The sequence below is a fragment of the Condylura cristata genome, unplaced genomic scaffold, assembly GCF_000260355.1.
Source record: "Condylura cristata isolate star-nosed mole 26May11 unplaced genomic scaffold, ConCri1.0 scaffold00027, whole genome shotgun sequence".
Classification (NCBI taxonomy): domain Eukaryota; kingdom Metazoa; phylum Chordata; class Mammalia; order Eulipotyphla; family Talpidae; genus Condylura; species Condylura cristata.
Window position 1 is genome coordinate 16720719 of NW_004567128.1, and position 20074 is coordinate 16740792.

Genomic DNA, 20074 nt, shown 5'->3' on the forward strand with positions numbered 1-20074 from the left:
GAAAACACATGTGCTACCAGAAATACACGGGAAATGGATTTAAACTTGCCGGTACTCTGAAAAACTCTCTAAGTAGATTTGAAGTTACTAAATTTACCTGATTGCTGTTATTTGCAAATATTCTGAATTGCTATTAGTTATACATTTTTTTGCTGTCGAGTTTTAATTTGAGAAAACCACTGTGTTGTTTTCTGGTCACAGAATTCTGCATTATAGCTCTAGAGGAGAAAGCACCCAGAGGCCAGCCTTTCAGCTGACTATGGCTTTTTCTCTAGACGCACCCACTCTTCCTAAGAGAGTAACAGACTTGCCTATCTCACATATTCTAATCACAGTGTCATTCTCCAAGCCCCCAAACTGACTCTGTATCTTTTATAGTAGAAATCTCTTACTTTAACATGTCAACTCTACACTGCTCTAATTTCTTCTTCAATCCATTCCAAAAGTTTTAGTAATCTTTAATAATCAAATGGTCTTTTAAATTCACAGACTCCTTTTTAAAAAGCAGTGCCAGCCTACTTTACAATAATGTAGTTCTCAAGAGCAGTAACAGTTTTCCAATTGCTATTACCCACTTTTCTAAAGCATGCCTATAGACTTTTCCCCTGTTACTCAAATTAGGGCACTTCTGTGAACAGTTAATATTGGAGAACCTTACTATATTTAGGTATATATGCAATTACTAGGAAAGTTAAAATCCTTAACTATATTTATGGTTATTCCCTACTTATCAGAGAATATATACTGGTATGTGTTGTTCCGGTAAAATACTATCTTGAGGATTTTATTTCATCATCAGGATTCTCCCCGAATTTCTCCTCTCTCACCCCTTATTGCACTGGTTTGCATCCCGCAAGAAAGCCCTCTGTTCTGAACTTTTCAAGTCAACATTTCCTACGCGTTAATATCCTCAGGGACTTCTTTAGTCAAACTCAGAAACTACGTGTGAGATAACTTATGCTATTATGTCCAATGATCCTCTGCACAGCAAGTCAGCAATTTAACTGTGACTCACTGCACAATAACTGCATCATGATGATCTATAAATCCAACATTTCATCTCAAAATAGATTTTTAACTGAAGACATTCAGGTGATCCACCAGTCAATGAGGAGAGTGTCTTTGGGGTGGGAGGACGCCATTTATATCACAGCATATTTTTCTGATTTATTGTGTTAAAAAAAATGTACATGTATAAATTTCACTATTATCTATAAATAGACACACAACACTTGAAAAATGCTTCCCAAGGTGAAAGTTAGTTCCAATACAGCCTAAATTTACTCAGTACACAATTTGCATTTATTTTCATTACTATTTTAATCATCATTTTAGAATAATTGGTTCACCACACTCCATAATTTAGACTGAATAAAGAATTGAAAGTGTATGAATACATGTGCATATATATAGGGAGAAGATCGGTAATAAAATGCAAATTTACATCTCTAATATCTTAACTAATTGCAACATTTTCAAAATAGAACAATACAGAGATGATATGACTTGTGATTCTAGGATAACAAATTAGTTGGTAATAAAATGTTTGAGACTACATTTTTAATTATATCATTAAAATATGGAAAACACTCTCTTCACAAATCGTATTCCTACGGTTTTTCCCTCAAGATTTGGTGTAGTTGGAATAAAAGAATGAACACTAGATTTCACTTTGACAGAGGTACTGTCTCTATTTCAAATTCCACTATTATGTACTATCAAAAATAAGTCTTCAAGTACAGTCTCCCCACCAGTAATCAAAGTGGTCAATCAAATGGACATCTGCATAAACAGTGGGGGGAAAATATGTTAAAAATTAGCACTGCATTACCCAGAAAATAAAAACAAAACTGAAATGAATCTCGTTTCCAATTCAACTTGCCTGGGCTTCCTGAGGCATCTGAGCTGCATCCACTTTGTCAGCAATGTAAGCTGCCAACTGCTGGTCAATGGACGAGAGGGAGTCCTGAATTAAGTGCAGGGATTTCTCAATCTCCTGGGCAGACTGGATACTCTGTTCAAGCAACTTTTGCCTTCTCACAGCCTAAACACAGAAAAAAAGAAGTAAGAAACAATCAGTTAAATACCCCCGGCCCCATCACAGATCACAGCTTTACAATCCTGTTGCAAAGTAAATGTAGATTCTAGATTTGTCCACAATCACCTTTTTGTAAGATGGATTTCGCACCTTCCTGCCACTCATTCAGCTCTACTTACGAAAATTAAAATGAGGAGAAAGAATTAGCGCACAGAACTCTAGGGTCAGAGAATCTCTGCAGGACACCAAAGTGTAATATAAATCAAGGACAGACGCTGGAGAATGGAAACAGTAGCGAGATCAACTCAGTCACTGCAATCTGCCCTCTCAGGCCGTGCACTCCTCCTGATCTCATTACAGAGTTGAAGAGCTTTGGTCTACTTAGAATAGGGTCATCGTCATCACAATCCAATTCCTGATAGATAATCTACTTCTACCAGTGAGACACATGCACAATCTGTTCAGAAAAAAAGTCCTGTTCAAAAACAGAATTTTAGATAAGCAACTGGTTATAGATTTATTTTGAATATTTGGTTAACCAGTTTTGTGGCCCCCAAACTCCCCACACACTGTCTTTTACAATTTGGATTATAGAACTTGTTTGTACAATTGGATTTGTGTTACTGCTGAAGTAGAACAGAGCATAAGTAATCCTAATATAGCTGCAATTAATCTTGATTGTTACTGTAAGTGTGATTAGGATAATTTAACATTTTTCAAGTATAAATAGAATGCTGAACAGATTGCAGAGTCTCCCTTCAAGGAGCTGTTCACCTTTAAAAGAGTAGTTATAAAAATAAGGAATGGGTCTGGCAACTTCTGGAGAAGTCATTAAGTTATTCATCATATCAGTTACTTCCCTTACCATATAATTTGTAGGCATAACTATCTGGTACAGTAGAACTATCCTTTCCAAAGACTGTGATTGGGGCTTTAAAAATCATCCCAGGTTCATTCTATTATCTAAAAGAACATTAGCTATTATATAAAAATATATAAATGTTAGCTCTTAAGTTGGAAATATATTGAGGCTGGCACTGTTCTCTGATGAAGTCAGCTTGAAACACAGCATTACTCAAGTACGAAAAGGCTAGAGGCAGCTGGATTATTGGAGGAGTTTCCTGCAGCTGCAGGATGGGAGAGGGTCATCTAGGTGTTCCTGTCTGGACATAAATCTCATGCATGATTATCCTCTCAACCCTCTTTTCTTCTTTAACCCATATGGTTGCTTTCAATTACACCCATGATACTGAAAATGGTCAACTCACTCTTTCAGTCCAAATTTCTCTCTTGACCTCTATACTTGCATGTAACTACCCTCCTTCACAGTTCCAACAAAATTTAGAAACCAGGAACAAGAATGAATACATTTTGCTTTCTGATCACCTCCTTCCACTTGTGTTCTTGCTTTCATACTTTCTCTACATGTTTACCTACTTCAGCTACTGAAGTTAGTCACTGCCTTTATTAGGCACAAGAACATGCATATTTCCTCCTCCTTTGCCAATATCCTGTCCTCCTCTGCCATTCTGCATTAAATAAGTCAATCAATTAGCAACCCTTCCTTCTGTATATCATTTAAGCTTTATTTATTTATTATTTGTGCATACAAGAAATGGGGTGCAGGCCAGAGGAGTGGGGAGTGAGACGATTCACCAGAGCCATAGTGGGGAGCAGAACAGGGAGATCGACTCAAATGCACTGCTGAGGGTGCAGCAGGTGAGACAGGAGAGGTCTGCTGCGCCATGTGGGTCAGCTCCCTGGTGGGCTGATCACACTCTTCCTAGGGTGGCTGTAGATAACTTTATAGTGCTGAGACTTAACCCCTTGCCACACCAGGGAGGGCCCTTCTGTATTTTTATATTTGCTGACCTCATCCTATTTGCCTCCTTTCTCCATCATCTTTCCTCTATTTTATGTCATGACAATCTCATCTCACATACAGAACTGGTCACAGGACTGGCTGTCCGACCATGTCACTAGACAATCTCCAAAGCAGAAGTATCTACAGAATGATGTCACTCGTATGCAGAAACAGGAAATAAAACACAGAACAGACAAAACTAAACCAAAACAATACAGGAAATGTAAGTATAAATTACAAATTACCAGAGGAGAAGGAAGGAAATAGGAAACAAAGCTGGGTCCAATGGACTATGGTAAGGAATTATGTGTGCCTTGGTGGTGGGTATACTGTGAATATGTGCATCTGAACAGGTGTGACACTATATTTCTGTACCGTGCACACTGTTGTAAACCAAAGTTTCCTCAATAAAAGCAATACAATAAAAGATGAAACTACAGTTCTCTGCTTAAATGCTCCAGTGATACTTTGCTTTCCTTAGCATAAAAGCCATACTCCCTCTCATACTCCTTAAACAATCCCTCAGAGTCCCTGCTGAAGTCTTCCTTCTTCTAGTCACAGCAAAATTTAACTTTTCATTTCCCAGCCTGCATTCCTTCCCTCTTGATTTGGCCTTCACTCATTCCCATTTCCTAGAAGAACCCCATCCCAACTTTCTTCTATTGGTTGATTTCCATCTATTTTTTGGTTCCTCTGGAAATGTGGGCAACTCCCTCTCTGCGTGGGTATCTGCCACCTGATGCTCTTTCATTTCTCTCTCAGCATGTCTCACACCATTTGCAACTTCTCATTAATTGCTTGCTTCTACTTTAGATCACAAACTCAAGTCAGTTTTGAGATTATGGTTGTCCTATTCATGCTTAATTCCAGTTCCTAAGAGAAAGGCCAATAATTTTAATTATGCTTTGATGAATGCCACAAGATTTTTTTATTTTCATATTTATTTATGTATTCATACAGAACTGGGATACAAGCCAGAGGTGCAGGGGCGGTGAGAGGCTTCACCAGAGACAGAGTGGGAAGCAGAACATGCAGACAGACAAAGTACACTGCTGAGGAGAGCAGCGGGCACATCAGGAGGGGTCTGCCCTACCATGTGGCTCACCTCCAGGGTGGGTGGGGATCAAACTCATGCAGAAGTGGCTTTAGCTTCTTAGTGTTTTGCTTTAACCCACTAGGCCACCAGGGAAGGTCCACAACAAGATATTTAATGGAAAAAACAAAGAAGAGTTCGAGTACTCAAAGAAAAGGAAGTGGACTATGCTATCTGTAGCCATCATAGCACAAGTTCAATGCCTGGCCAGGGAGCTGAACCACAAGGCACAGCAGACCTCTGTTTAGCTTACTGCTCCCCTCAGGAGTGTGTCTCAGTAGATCTGCCTGTTCTGCTCCCCACTCTGTCTCTGGTAAATCCTTTCAATCTCCTTTAACAACCCAGTTCTTGTATGCATAAATAAATAAATCTTTCTTTTAAAAAAATGATCCCTACATCTCAAAAATATATCCTTTAGAGAACAGATCTTCCCTTATTATTATTATTTTTTAATGTCACAATAGGCCAGAACATTATTTGGAGCAACCTTTCATCTATTTCTGTTAAAACATGACACAAGTCAATAACCAACACTTTGCCCTGTACTCTGAAATACACTTTCCTTCATTTTCTTTTTTCAGTCAAAACTTCAACTAGACTTCGCATCACAAAGTAATTCAGGTAACAGCACCTGCTACTATAAACAGAGCTCCCCGTGTTGTGGCAGAGAATGCCTGTAGCCTACTCAGAGCTTTTCCAGAGATGGATGTCTAATGATAACATTTCACTATTGTGACAAGGGGCAGGAGAAGCCTCCAATCACAGCATGTAGTAATTAGCCACCCAGGCATTGTTTAAATTTGGTCCTTTATGTGTCTAAGGGCAAAAAATCAGCCTACACTTCAGGGCACACCTACAGGATTTTAATGTAATTGAACAGGATAGAATGCAGCATAATGATGAACCATATAGCTAGCCTCAAAGTTATCTTTATAAATCAAACTTTTTCTAGTGGTGAGATTGTATGGCTTTAAAGAATTCAAATGGCCTAGGAGGTAACAGCATAGTTGACCTCAGGTGATTCGGTTCTACGCCTGGTCTGGCAGTCAGTAGGAGAAACTGATTTACACAGATTCTTTGATTAACTCAGGGAGCGAAAAGACCTGATGTCAATCCAAGCTTGCAGGGTTTTTTGAACTAGTCATGGCATAAGCTGCCTTCAATTTCTAAATATCTTATTAGGCAGAACCTGGTGGGATGTGGATTTTCTAGTACTCTCTTCCCACTTGATCTGTGCTGCCTCATTGAGTGGACTTGGTAAGAAGTCCTAAACCATAATCGGATTTTCGTTATTTCAAAACACTGCTCAACAGTTGTTCATAAAAGTAATTTCATATTTGTAGCTTATCTTTTCCACGTTTACAGGAATCAAATAGTTAGACAGCTATGACAATAATAAAAATAGAAAGACATGAAAAGACTGGTAATCACCAAAAAAATATACTGACACAGAAATTGAAACCTACTAATGTCAAGAAGACACATAATGAAAAAAAAAAAGTAATTTGTTTTTTCAGAGAAAATTAAAAACATAAGTAAAAAAATCAACATGTATTAAAATAAATTATTAATTCCTCAAAGTGCTCTGCAACATAAAATTCAAAGCTGAATGATCTTTTTGGCACTAGAAAGTCATCTCACAGTGATTGCTCCCCACATTCCTGTACTAGCCCTGTGCCCCAATGTTACAAACTTGTAAGTCAGAGTGCAGAATGCCTAAGTAATTCTGGAAGAATGGATTCTCATGCCAAATGAAAACTGGGAATTTGAACAGGTAAAATGTATTTCAAATATGCACATAGGCTTGAAAACAGAGAAAAATAATTAGACAAATTATCCCAGTAACTTTTTCCTAAATCATCTGAAGGGAGCTACACAGCTTTAATATATATATTAAGTTCAGTATTTCAAATATGCACATAGGCTTGAAAACAGAGAAAAATATTAGACAAATTATCCCAGTAACTTTTTTCTAAATCATCTGAAGGGAGCTATACAGCTTTAATATACATATTAAGTTCAATACAAAATATATTAATTTTCATTTAATAGAAGAGGTAATAGGTAAATTCAATATTACAAATGAATGATGTGGGTGTTTTCAATAGTAAAATAGGTTTTTCTGAGAAAATTATTGTAAAAAATATGTATTTCCTTACGTTTAAGCTTTATAGCCAGCAGCAAATATTTATTAAACACTTAATACATATTATCTTGAAGCAGAAACAATACATGAGTGTTTCACTACAGGAAGCCTGAATCCAAACAAGAAAAAAAAAATCTAACAGAATGTAAGGATACACCATTCATCACCAAAGGATAGAAGAAAAACAAGCCTCCACTGTATTAAGTTAAGGAAGAGTGTTTCTGCTGAAAATTCCCAGTTCCTGGGCTGACTGAAATTCCACTCATGGTCACATTGTTTCACAGCTGAAAATTATAAATTGATTACAAAAATGTTTGGTAAAACCGAGCAGTCCGAAGTAAGTGATTATCACAGGACTAATTGCATGAATTAGTTTGAAGCCATACAAATGACATTCTTCCAGCATCTGTGAGGTCTGAGATAGGGATGGAAGAAATTTTGTTGTTGTCTGTTCTTTCATGACTATGTATTGTTGTTTTATCTGTTTTTGTTTTGTTTGTTTGTTTTTGCTTTTGCTTTGGTGGAAAGGCAGACCTGGGAGAGAATTTTGATGCCTAGGATATGATCAAGGAAGACCAACTGGGTAGCAAGGTCGCACCGAGAGAGGTTTTCACCAGATGTTATACTGATGAGACCCCCTGGGAAGGGGCACACCGGTCCCCAGCGCCGCAAAATAAAAAGTGGGAGCCCAAGAGAGGCACATCTTAGCATCTCTTACAAGTCTTTGTGTGTATCCAGTTATGTAACGGATATTCCTCGATTGCCTATATGCGTCAGGCACCAGGGCATTCTCATTTTCTTTTCAAATTACGCAGCAGATGCAGGCTACACTGTGACAGTCACCTGAAGTCAAAAAGGAGAATGCTTTTTAAAGTGGGTTAGGATTTTGAAATGTATTTGACTTCTCAGAACTATGGAGTGTGGAACTGCACCAAAATTGTAGATTCTTGCCTATTCTTCAATGTATGAAGAACACTTCTGGTTTTTTGTAAAGACAAATTACCCAGGAGTTCTTTGAATTCTATTAATTAATATTTCTAGAAAGTAGGGAAAGAAAATGGCTGATTTCTTTGTGTTTGTTTTAAAAAGTGCATCGTTTATGATCATCGTCTAGTAAACTCTATGCTTATTTACTCATGATTACAAGTACTCACTGGGAGATCTGCACATGTAAAATATTTTGATTTTCTGCATTGTTATATTTTCTTTTCTCTACTAATGAAGCATTTTAGCCAATATAAAACCAGCTCATTCTTGAAATGGTTTTAGTAACAGCTGAACAAATGAAATGCTATTTTCCAAATTGTTATTAAATGATGACAACAAGAAATTCTTGAATCTTCTCCTTAGAGAGGAGCACACTGAGTGCCACCACCTTGCACAGAAAGAGCAATGAGGAGCCAGAGGAGTCAGTCTTTGTCTCATGGTGAGTGGCTGGGCGTGAGAATCCTACAAGAGCGTTGTTAGAACCAAATCCTACTCTTGTGGTGTTTCACACACATGTAAAATCATAAAAGGCCAACAGCCTGCACTGTTCGCAAGACACACTTCACTACAAAGGTGACTCTGGCCAAGGAGTGCTGCTTTTCAGAGTCTTCAGTTGAGTGAGCATGGTGACTGATACAACTGCTTCCTTTTGGCTTTTCTTTGTCATCTACTAAGAGGTTATATAAAATTTGCTCAACTAACAAGAACACTCAATGTGACTGAATCATCTTGGTAATGTGAGGACATTTCTGATTAACTGTTTTCTCCTATCCTAACATTTATTTACTTATGCATTGTTCTGAAGCTACATTGTTATGGTTATAAATACAACAGAGTCTAACAACATAGAATTTTGGCTATAGGGCCCTCCCTGGTGGCACAATGGATTAAAGCACAGCACTATGAAGCTATCTGAAGCCACTGAAACATGTGTTTTATCCCTGGCCAGGGAGATGACCACTTGGCATGGCCGACCTCTCCTGTCTCACCCACTGCTCCACTCAGCAGTATACTTCATCCATCTGTCTGTTCTGCTCCCCACGCTGTCTCTGGTGAATCCTCTCACCCCTTGTACCTCTAGCTTATGTACAGTTCTGTGTGCATAAATAAATTTTTACGAAAAAAAGGATTTTGGATGAAGAGTAGTCTTCAACCAAGAACAGTAAACACTGAGTTCCTTTCAGTCTAAGAAATGGAGATAACAAAACTTACCCCGAAAGGGTTTAGAGAAGGGGTGGAAAATTGACCCTTCCCACTTGCAACCATCAACCCTAGTTATTCTAAATCTCTTTGAGGATTCTGAATAGAAACATATCATGCTGAATACAAGGTTGGGGGGGCAGTATGATGGCTGCTTCTGTTTTATCTTAAAAGATGGAGAGAAAAGGTGGTACTTTAACCTTTTTGCCCCAAGCAAGTAAGAGGTATTCTAAGGCCACCACTTATAACATCAGAGTCCAAAGTAGATGGGAATGACATCTAATGATCAACTTGGACTCTGTTTATCTACCTGAATGATTTACTTGCTTTCTAAGGCAAATGAAGGAACTGCAAATGATGAAAGAGAGAAAAGAGGATGCGGCCTGTACTTCTCCATGCATGGTGTGGTGTATGTATTTCTATGGGGCAAGTGGCTACTGAAGGAGGGAGCGATGTTTGAGCTGTCTAGCAGAAACACTGCTTGTGGATCAAGAGTAGAGTACTCCAGAATGAAGAGGTTTGAAGATGATTTTACAGAGCATGTTTTTTCTGCTTAAATAAATCGGAAGACATAAGAGCTTCTGTAAGAACTCTTAAAGAGCATACGCTTACACAAAAAGGCAGCCTTTGTGTCCTTGTTATATAAAATACATGACCAGCATGACAATGCAAGCTAGAGGGAGACATTTGCTCACTCTTCCCCATTCATACTTTTCAGACCAGTGGAGTCTACTGTGACAGATGAAGTAAGACGGTAGAGGTGAAAGATGGAAAGTCCTGATTCTTCCATTCTAGTGCAAGTCACTTAGTCTAAACTTGAGCCAATAACAGAAGAGAACATTAAACTGATTATGCAATTGAGAATTTAAGCTAAACTACATGGACTTAACTTTTTAATACTACATAGGCCAGAAAGTAATGGGCTCTGTTCAGGATGCCAGTAAGAAAGGTGGATCAACCATCTGCTGAAAGCAAAACCATTTCAACTTTGTGTCCTTTCTGGCTGAAACTATGCAGCAAGGCCCTCCCTGGTGGCGCAGCAGGTTAAAGCACAGCACTAAGAAGCTAAAGCCACTCCGCATGAGTTCGATTCCTGCCTGCCCGGGAGGTGATCCATATGGTGCGGCAGACCTCTCCTGACCCGCCCGCTGCTCCCCTCAGCAGTGTGCTTCATCTATCTGCCTGTTCTATTCCACACTCTGTCTCTGGTGAAGCCTCTCACTGCCCCTGAGCCTCTGGCCTGTACCCCAGTTCTGTATGAATAAATAATCTTAAAAAAAAAAAAAAAAAACTATGCAGCAAACTATTGACATCATCCATGGATTCAGCACTTGACAAACTGCGGTCAAGGCAGAGGACAAAAATGAAGATAAAGGATGACTAGAGTGTGATCCAGGGAATGATAGGAAGCAGTTTTGTTTTTGTTTTGTTTTGTTTTGTTTTAAGATTTTATTTATTTATTCATATAGAGCTGGGGTACAGGCCAGAGATGCAGAGGGTGAGAGGATTCACCAGAGACAGAGTGGGGAACAGAACAGGCAGAGCCACGAAGTACACTGCTGAGGGGAGCAGTGGGCGGGTCAGGAGAGGTCTGCCTCTACATGTGGATCTCCTCCGGGGCAGGCAGGAATCAAATTCATGCGGAAGTGACTTTAGCTTCTTAGTGCAGTGCTTTAACCCACTGAGCCACCAGGGAGGACCAGGAAGCAGTTTTTGAAAAAGTATAAAGAGAGAATATAAGGAAGGATCTTGGCAAACTGAAAATTATAGCAGTATGGCATGATTAGAATCTAAGAAAAATATGTTGATACCTTTGTCTTACAAAAATACTAGTGATGGCCCTCCCTGGTGGCACAGCGGGTTAAAACACAGCACTAAGAAGCTAAAGTCACTTTCGCATGAGTTTGATCCCCACCCTGGAAGTGACCCACATGGCATGGCAGACCTCTCCTGACCCACCCACTGCTCCCCTCAGCAGTGTACCTCGTCAGTTGGCCTGTGCTGTCTCTGGTGAGTCCTGTCACCAACCCTGCACTTCTGGCTTGTACCCCAGTTCTGTATGCATAAATAAATCTTAAAGAAAAAAAAAAACACCAACAAGTGCATGTGTTATAACACCTTTTGATATTTCATGTGTGGATCACTGCTTCTATCAAATGCAATGCTTTACCAACTGATAATTTCAGTGAACAATTAAAATTTCTGAAGCATAATTTGAGGGTGTGTAAGGACGCGTGCGTGATTCTGTTAACATTTAAGGACCATTAGGAATATTCAATTTGTCTCAGAAACAAGTTTTCCCAATTTTGAATTGCTTGGAAGAGGCAGAACATTCTCAGTTTAAATTGGAAGAAAATCTTGGTCTCGCTGTAGACTTAGGTTTTTAGGGTTTGTTGAGAGATGAACATTCAATTTGTTTGTTTAGAGAAAGAAAAACATTTTGAGGAGAAAAGGAACAGTAATAAAGTGGGACCAGGCCAGGGGTGGGTAGTGGGCAAGGGAGCCCTGAAAATACATGAGCTTTCATGATGATAATAAAGAGATCCCCCAGAAGTTGCATATAACATTTCTAGGTGGGTAGGCATGCTTTCAGGCTGAGGACATGCTTTTCAAAAAGAATAAAGCCAGTATTTAGCAATGGAAATTAAACAGAGTCCAAAAATAAAGTACAGGGAGAAAGAAACATACAGCAGGAAAGAAAGATATTTTATGAATATAACCACTCGCACTATCAGTGACATCAAAAGCTTCATTTTATGGTTTCTGTTTGTTTTTTTTTTTTTAAGATTTATTTGTACATACAGAACTGGGGTACAGGCCAGAGGCTCAGGGGCAGCGAGAGGCTTCACCAGAGACCGAGTGGGGAGCAGAACAGGCAGATAGACGAAGTACACTGCTGAGGGGAGCAGCAGGCGGGTCAGGAGAGGTCTGCCACGCCATGTGGTTACCTCCGGGGCAGGCGGGAGTCAAACTCATGCAGAAGTGGCTTAAGCTTAAGCTTCTTAAGCTTTAACCCGCTGCACCACCAGGGAGGGCCCAGAATACAATTTTTTTAAGGACGCAGGCTACAGATCATTACACAGATGTGCATTTATGCTCATATGCATATTCTCTAAATATAAAACAATGCTGTCTCATTTACAAGCACCATCTAGGTTTATTTTTGTTCATTTCACTTGGCTTAAACCTACTGGGCAGGCAAACCCCAAGACCATGTGCTTAGAGCACTCTAAGGGAAAAAAAAAAAATATATATATATACTTTCTACCTTCCCGAATGATCCTGATCTCTACTCAGGATTTTTTGCTGAAAACTGTGTGCTTGAGAAAAAAAAAAAATATATATATATATATATATATATATAAATGTTAAGTAAAACCAATGGGGACATGGTTAACTGGAACATCATCTATTTTACATCTCTGCAGGTCAATGATGCTCTTCTGTGACCTCTGAGGAAAGCATCCTGTACAGTGACACTCGAGGATCTCTATCAGTGGAACCTGACACCCTAGGGCTATTGCTCTCTAGCAGAGCACTGATAAGGGTGGTCAATGAGCTGTACAGTCATATACATCAGACATTTCCGGACTTTTTCTGTATCTATTCATCTTCATGGGGAGGCAAATGAAATTGGTCTTCTGTGGTGATAGGAGCAAATGATTTCATTGCTTGAGCTTCAGAAAGAAAGTGACTGAAGTATAATACAATAAACATCAACAGAATCTATGGAGTTCAACTTGTCCAGCCTTCTCATTTAGAAGCACCTTGACCAGTAAAACTTCTCCAGCCCCACAGCAGGTCCCAGAGCTCTGTGACTGTCCACGTGCCCATAACATGAAAGGCTGAACCTCAGACAATTATTTATTTATATCATGAACAATTTAAATGTCACAGAAAATATCTCTGGATAAAGTAAAGTAACACCAAATCATGGTCTAGGAATGAGTTGGGTCAGGACTGAGACCACCTGTTCCAGTATCAGATGGAAACTACCCAGAGCCAATGTCTAAAATTCCAAGTAATATCAGGTTGTAGCATGAAATAAAGATTGGGGGTTAGACCGCAACATGGGGATGTGACCACTGAATAACATAACTGTTTTCTGGCAACTGCTTCCATTATTGTTGCAGGAAACTACACACACAGTGACTTTTTCTAGCAGAAAGGCAAGGCATCACAATCAAGGAAACTATAGCAGGTGCTTTTGAGCTGCTAAGTATAGGTAACTGCCCCAGTGGGGAAGGCCTCTCATGAGGGAGAACTTGAACATACCAGATGCAGAACGCCTGGTGTCTCTGTCAACTTATTACATAAACAAACTAGCCACTTGCTACTCCATGGAGGAGGGCAGCATTTCCCAGCTAACATAGTCAAGTGATAGAGACCTCAGACTGAAGGACCTCTTGGTACTTAAGTCAGTCAGTGTCTCCACTCAAGAATTCAAAATGTCAGCTCAAGATTGGACATGGTATTGCTGGCATCATGGATTATACACAGTATGTAGAAACACATCTTCCATAGTCTTTTAAAAGAGCATGGTTTGATATGAATACAAGTTTTCAGTCAGGAAGTCTTGAGATAAACAGAACATACAGCCTCCATAACCCAAACTGGTACTTGTTTGAGGTACATGAGAGATCTCTACTGGATTCTTTTATGTGTGATGTAGGTCCATAATGGTCTGCAGCCAGCACTCTTATTCCCTCAAAATAAACCATTCTGGCCTCTGCTGGCCACTATGGTCAGTCATTAGGGGTATTAAATTATAGTCAGATCAGTGCCAACTAGAAGTGGTATCTGAGAATGATACAGTAAATGGGTTCTCAGATAAGTATTTGTGGATTTGCCTCCTTTGACAAATTTATGACGGAATTGGTTTTGCCAGAGCTCTTAACTGACTGTGGGTTTACTTTTTTTTTCCCTCTCCTTTCCTTGCAGTTTCTCTTCTCTTGACAGGTTTGGGGTCAAGAAAAGGAATCCCAAACAAAAGCAAATAGTGAGAAAGCTCACTGGCAGGTAGCGACTCCCCCTTCCCATTACTCTTACTGATTTCCCATTTTGGTTTGTCTTTGTGTAAATAAAGGCTGATGCCCACTGGTCTCCATCCCAGCACTAACTTTTACTTCCTCCTCTTTGCAGACTCTCGCCCACCTCCCCTTTTTCTTTCTTGAACATTGTATAAATAGCCCTGTAGCGTGCCTAACAGCAGGATGGAGGCAGTCTTTCGGACATGAGTTTGCTGCTCTCCTCATTTGTCAACAAATAAAACCACTTTCCTTTTCCTCAAACTCTTTTTTATTGGCTGAGAGAACTGAGACAGGCCTTTGGTAATAAGAATGTGTAAAAGCACCCTATTATCCTGGGATGACTGATCCTTTTTCATCCTTTCCATATGCATGAAGATTAACAGTATTTATCACAAAACCTCTAGATTATCGCCAAGGTTCTAAAGAAATGGAAGTGCATGGCAGAGTGAGTTTATGGCTTCCTGTCTTTTCACTTAGCCACATTATGCTGCAAACTTCCTCAGGTTGAGCACAGCAATGAGAAGCACTATTTTGCCCTAAGGTTATGACAAAGCTTTCAAATCTTTTGTTCTCCAAGTAGATAGGATAGACAAGACTGCAGATTTGTAGCAAGGAACTCCTGCCAGGATCTTTGGCTCTGGTATGATTCATTTGGCTGGGATGTGAACCTTGAACAGCAGGAGGAAGAAGTAGGGAACAGCTGCTTTTCCTTTCCTTTGCCAAATAGGCTGTGCAATACTAGAGCGGTAGGCTGGGAACGCAGACAGAAAACTCATGTGTGTTGATGTGAGCAGAGGGACGAGATAAACACCGGCAATGTGGTGCATTACACTCAATTCCTTGTTGGAGATCAGGGTCATCTGTCACTGAGTGCTCTTGTGAGATATTAAACTGGCTAAAATAGATGGAAACTCTTTCGCTACCTCCTCTCTGCCCCTCCCCTCCCATCAACATCTTCCCATTGTTTGCAGATGAAACAGATTGTACTAGAATTGTTTGGAGTGGAGAGAAGTAAGGGAGTCTCAGGTGGCAGCCCTTTACTGGGTGGGGGTTGTTCTACTTGCCATAAATCAGATAAAAGCACACTGGGGGTAATGCTGTCTGTTCTGACCAACAGAACAAAGGGGGTGTCGTAATAAATCAAATTGTACAAAGTGTTTAGGTTTGTTACTGCGTATAAAAGTTACATTGACACTATGCAATAGTCTCTTAAGTGTACAGTAGCATTGTGTCACAAAATCAATGTACATACCTCATTTAAAAGTGTTTTATTGAAAAAGAGCTAACCCCCATCTGGAACTTCAGCAATGTCTAATCTTTCTACCAGTACAAGAAAAATGCTGTATCTGTGAAGTGCAATACATGGAGGATGGCTGTTCCATTGAACTTAAGCTGTAGACAATGTTGAACACCACCATGTAGGGCCACCTACTCTCGTCCTAACTAGCCTTACAGGGGACATCTGTTCCATTTGGATTGTGGGCCAGGAGAGCAAGAGAGGTAGCTAGTTGTGGAATGTAGCCATGTATCTTCTGGAGCATCCAATGTTCGCTCTGGTTTCCTGGAAAGTGCTCATTCTACTTGAACAGGAAATGGTGGCCTTGAAGGAAAACCACTTTTCACCAAGGATTGGTTAACTGTACAAGAACTGAAAAGGCACATCATCTTTGTGAAAAAGAGATGATTGAGATCTCACTCAATCTGAATGAGAAGTAGATGGACATGAAAAAGTTAAAGGTGCACACGAGGACTAAATTGAAGCTACAGCACACATTAGGCAAGGGGCTGCTTTTAACAACTCATGTTCCAGCACAGGTGAGGGCCAGAGCGCCCAAAGTGGACCATCATCAGAAGCAAGAGAACTTTTCAAAATGTAGTTCCCAGGTTCAATCAAATTAGAAATGCAAAGGGAGTCAGCAGGTACTATGTATAGATCAAAGATCCACTAAACTTCCATCAGTGTGATTTTGATTACAAGCCAGATTTGAATTATTGAGACTGAAATTTTAAAGAACTGATGTACTAAGAATTAAATAATCACAGAAATTTGCAATTAATTGTACTCACAACAAAAAAGAGAGATGGGAAGAATACTATTAAGGTTGCATTTCCCATTGCAAATCGGAAAGCAATGTGAAAGTTGGTAATGCAGAAGCAGTAAAGTGATTTTAGAGTTTTATTTGATATTTTCAATGGATACTTTCTTAATAAATATGTGTTTTAAATGACTTAAAATCGCTTGATTCACCTGACAAATATTTTTACTCATCTCTCCATTCATGAGATGCTCTGAGAGAGCAGAATACATTACAAAGACATATTTTTTTTAATGGTTCATCTCCCATTTATTTCCTTTAAGAAAATCAGCAAGCAACTTTAGAGTGGGTTTGTCTAAACATTAAAATCCATGTTGATAATTCAACCCCAAGAAGCTTTGAAGTGGCTGTAAAAGGTCAGTTTCAAGAGAGCCTAAAGTGGTAGAAAAAGATAGACTAGACAACCATTTATCTTGAGAATATTATTTCATGTTTTAGGAATTCATTATTAGGTGTAAATTATGATAGATAAGCAAGTTATAGACAAGTTGCATAAAAGTAAATGCATAAAAAAAGATAATCAAACTACAAGAAAAACTATCCAAAAGTGTTTTGATATGCTAATTTACCTATCTATACTACTGATTTCATTTTTGCTATTGATTAGTTTATGCCTTAATGTCAGATGTTTTTCATTCACATAATAAATTTCATTTTGTTAGCACAACTTCAGAGAAGGAGTCCAATCACCAAATTATAAAATATTTAAAGATAAGATACCCCTACATGTATACGTGCATAGTCATTCAGATAGATTTTAAAGCTCTTGCAAACTAAAAACAGTCGCTCTGCAATGAATATACAACTGAATTAGTCAGGTATTAAAGCAGACTGTCTATACACACACACATACACGTATACATACAAATACATACACTTGTATATACAATACAAATACACAAACATGCATCTTTGTATGTATGTTGGTGTGTCCCTTTGTGTCTGGACAAGAAAAAGCTAGTGGTATATATGGTATATGAACGGACATGATCTTTCTGTTTTATACAAAAAGATAAGAGTTTGTTGTCTTATACTGTCTTATACAATATTTCAGAATGTAGATCTCACTGATGGCACAACGGGTTAAAGCACCACATTATGAAGCTCTCCAAAGTCACTGCAGCACGAGTTCAGTCCCCCGCCAGGGAACTGACCCACATGGAGTGGCAGACCTCTCCTAACCCATCCACTGCTCCCCTCAGCTGAGTATTTCAGTAAATCTGTCTGTTCTGCTCCCTACTCTGTCTCTGGTGAATCCTCTCACCCACCACACCTCTGGCCTTTACTCAATTCTGTAAGCATAAATAAATAAATCTTTAAAAAATATATTTCAGAATGGCAATCAATGCAAACAGTCCAGGGACGTTTACTTATTGAAGTAAGATAAATTACATTTAAAGATAATGATGGAATCACAACTTAGGAAAAACAAAATCCTCATGGTTGAACGGTAAGAGTCAAACATGTTTACCACCAGCCTTAGTTGTGAAGGTTGTGTAATATCTCAGCTCCTGTATCTATACAACAGAAGGCAATGAAACTCCAAATGTAAGATGCATGTTAATGGGCCCTCCCTGGTGGCACAGTGGGTTAAAGCACAGCACTGAGAATCTAAAGCCACTTCCGCATGAGTTCAATTCCTGCCTGGCCCGCCCGCTGCTCCCCTCAGCAGTGTACTTCGTCCATCTGCCTGTTCTGTTCCCCACTCTGTCTCTGGTGAAGACTCTCACCACCCCTGAGCCTCTGGCCTGTATCCCGGTTCTGTATGCACAAATAAATAAAACTTTAAAAAAATATATTAAAAACAAGAATCAGGGTACCATCAGTAAGAGCTCAAAAATAAAGACATCTTTTCACAAACAAAAGAAGACACAGCAAGTAGAAAACAAATTTTCTAATTAAATAATAAAAAACATAGAGTGTCCTGCCTTTTCCTTACATTAAAGAAGGGAAAACTGGGTTTATTACCTGTGTGTAAACATTACACAGGTGGACTTTCCTCCCTTCGAGTGTAATCATTCTTGTCCAATTATACAATTAAAATAATTATTAGAGGCAAGTTTCACAGTCCAGTACTCAGCTCAAAACTGAAGTCACCTTGAACACAGATGTTTGGCAAACTGTCTGCTTGCAGTGCATTTCAATATAAAGACTACAGATATATCACAGAAAATTCAACCTTGAAAGTCAAGATTCAAACAATTTGATGTCTTTATTCCACTATAATAAAGCATCAAATTCAAAATGTGGAAAAATGTAATCCTAGAAGCTAACTTTTCTGTCAACACTCTAAGCATTAGACAAAAATTGCACATTTCAAAGCATTATTTATCCTTGGTTGATCATCCCCAGTGAAATCTTTTCAAACAAAGCTCTGCAGAAATGAGTCTAATTTCTTAATCCCTGAACCATTCAACAGCAGTTCAATATAAAATGACCATACATAGAACCCAACGACCAGGGCTGGCATCATGGGCCTGTGGCCTGCGCAACACACAGTCTTCCACACTCAGGAGGGCCCAGCTTCTCTCAGGGATCTGCTGTCTCTGTCATGAAATTCTTAATTTTTGAACAAGAAACCTTTTGTAGTTGCCTTTTTTTTTTTCTTGCACTAGGTTCCCAAAATTAAAACCGTTAATAATGTGGGGAAATGACCAACAGCTGTAAGTTTGAAACAAGAACCCAAGACAAAATGGTTGTCATATATATATATAAAACACCATAGCATGCAAAGTGGAGGTACCAGGGCACAGTGAGAAAAAAATGAATCTATCAAATTAATTACTTCCAAATATGAATATACTTGGAAGGTAAGAGTTTTTAGTCAGGTCTCTTAGTTATTTCACGACATAATCAAATGCAACGTGTAGATACCAGTGAAGAGAATAGATGCAAAAGTCCTTTTTCTTTTCATTGTCCAACTATCTGTATGTGTGAGTCTGTGAAAATATGGTGATTTTGCAGGAAACTGTCAGAAACTCACATGACTATTTCTGGCGCAAACCATTTCACTGACGATTACTGAGTCTGAAATACCTTTCATGGGCACTTCTGATATATTTTAAAATGGTCTTTATACCAGCAGATTTTCTATTTCAGATGCTTTGTACTCTCCCTCGGTGACAGTGGTCTGCTTTTCTATCCCCATTTCTTCATGCCACCAACCCTGTGCTGCAGGTAAAAAATACGTGGTTCCATCTCAGAACATCTCAGAACTGTCCAGTGTGTTGAGAATCAACTGATATACACACCATGGCCTAAGTTTAAGGTACATAAGATGTCGATTTGATGCATTTATAAATTGCTAAATGATCACCATGGTAGCATTTGTTACCTCCTCCATGCTTCACGTAACTTGTCACCAAACATCTTTAAGAGCAATGCATATTTAGTGCCACTACTTTCCAATGGTCTGTTTCCTCTTCTATCTCAATTTAATCTCACAGTTGCCCCTCCAGCAAATGAACAATACAACTATAATGAGTGAAGGAATGAATGCGACCTGACTAAATAAATCCAGTTAGTAAAATAACATTTTCAAGTCCAGGTTCTGCAATTATATTTGGACACTTATAAACAAGAGAGGTTAAAATATTCTAGTATTTTATATGCTGTGAGGG

General features: G+C 39.0%; 1 protein-coding gene across 1 annotated transcript in view; it reads right to left on the bottom strand.

Moving 5' to 3' along the window:
• DMD (dystrophin) overlaps positions 1–20074 on the bottom strand; it is a 1782468-nt gene that overhangs the window by 1129564 nt on the left and 632830 nt on the right. Inside the window, exon 30 of the mRNA XM_012730297.1 lies at positions 1883–2044. Within this exon, the coding sequence (XP_012585751.1) occupies positions 1883–2044 (162 nt within the window). The remainder of the gene's footprint in view (positions 1–1882; positions 2045–20074) is intronic.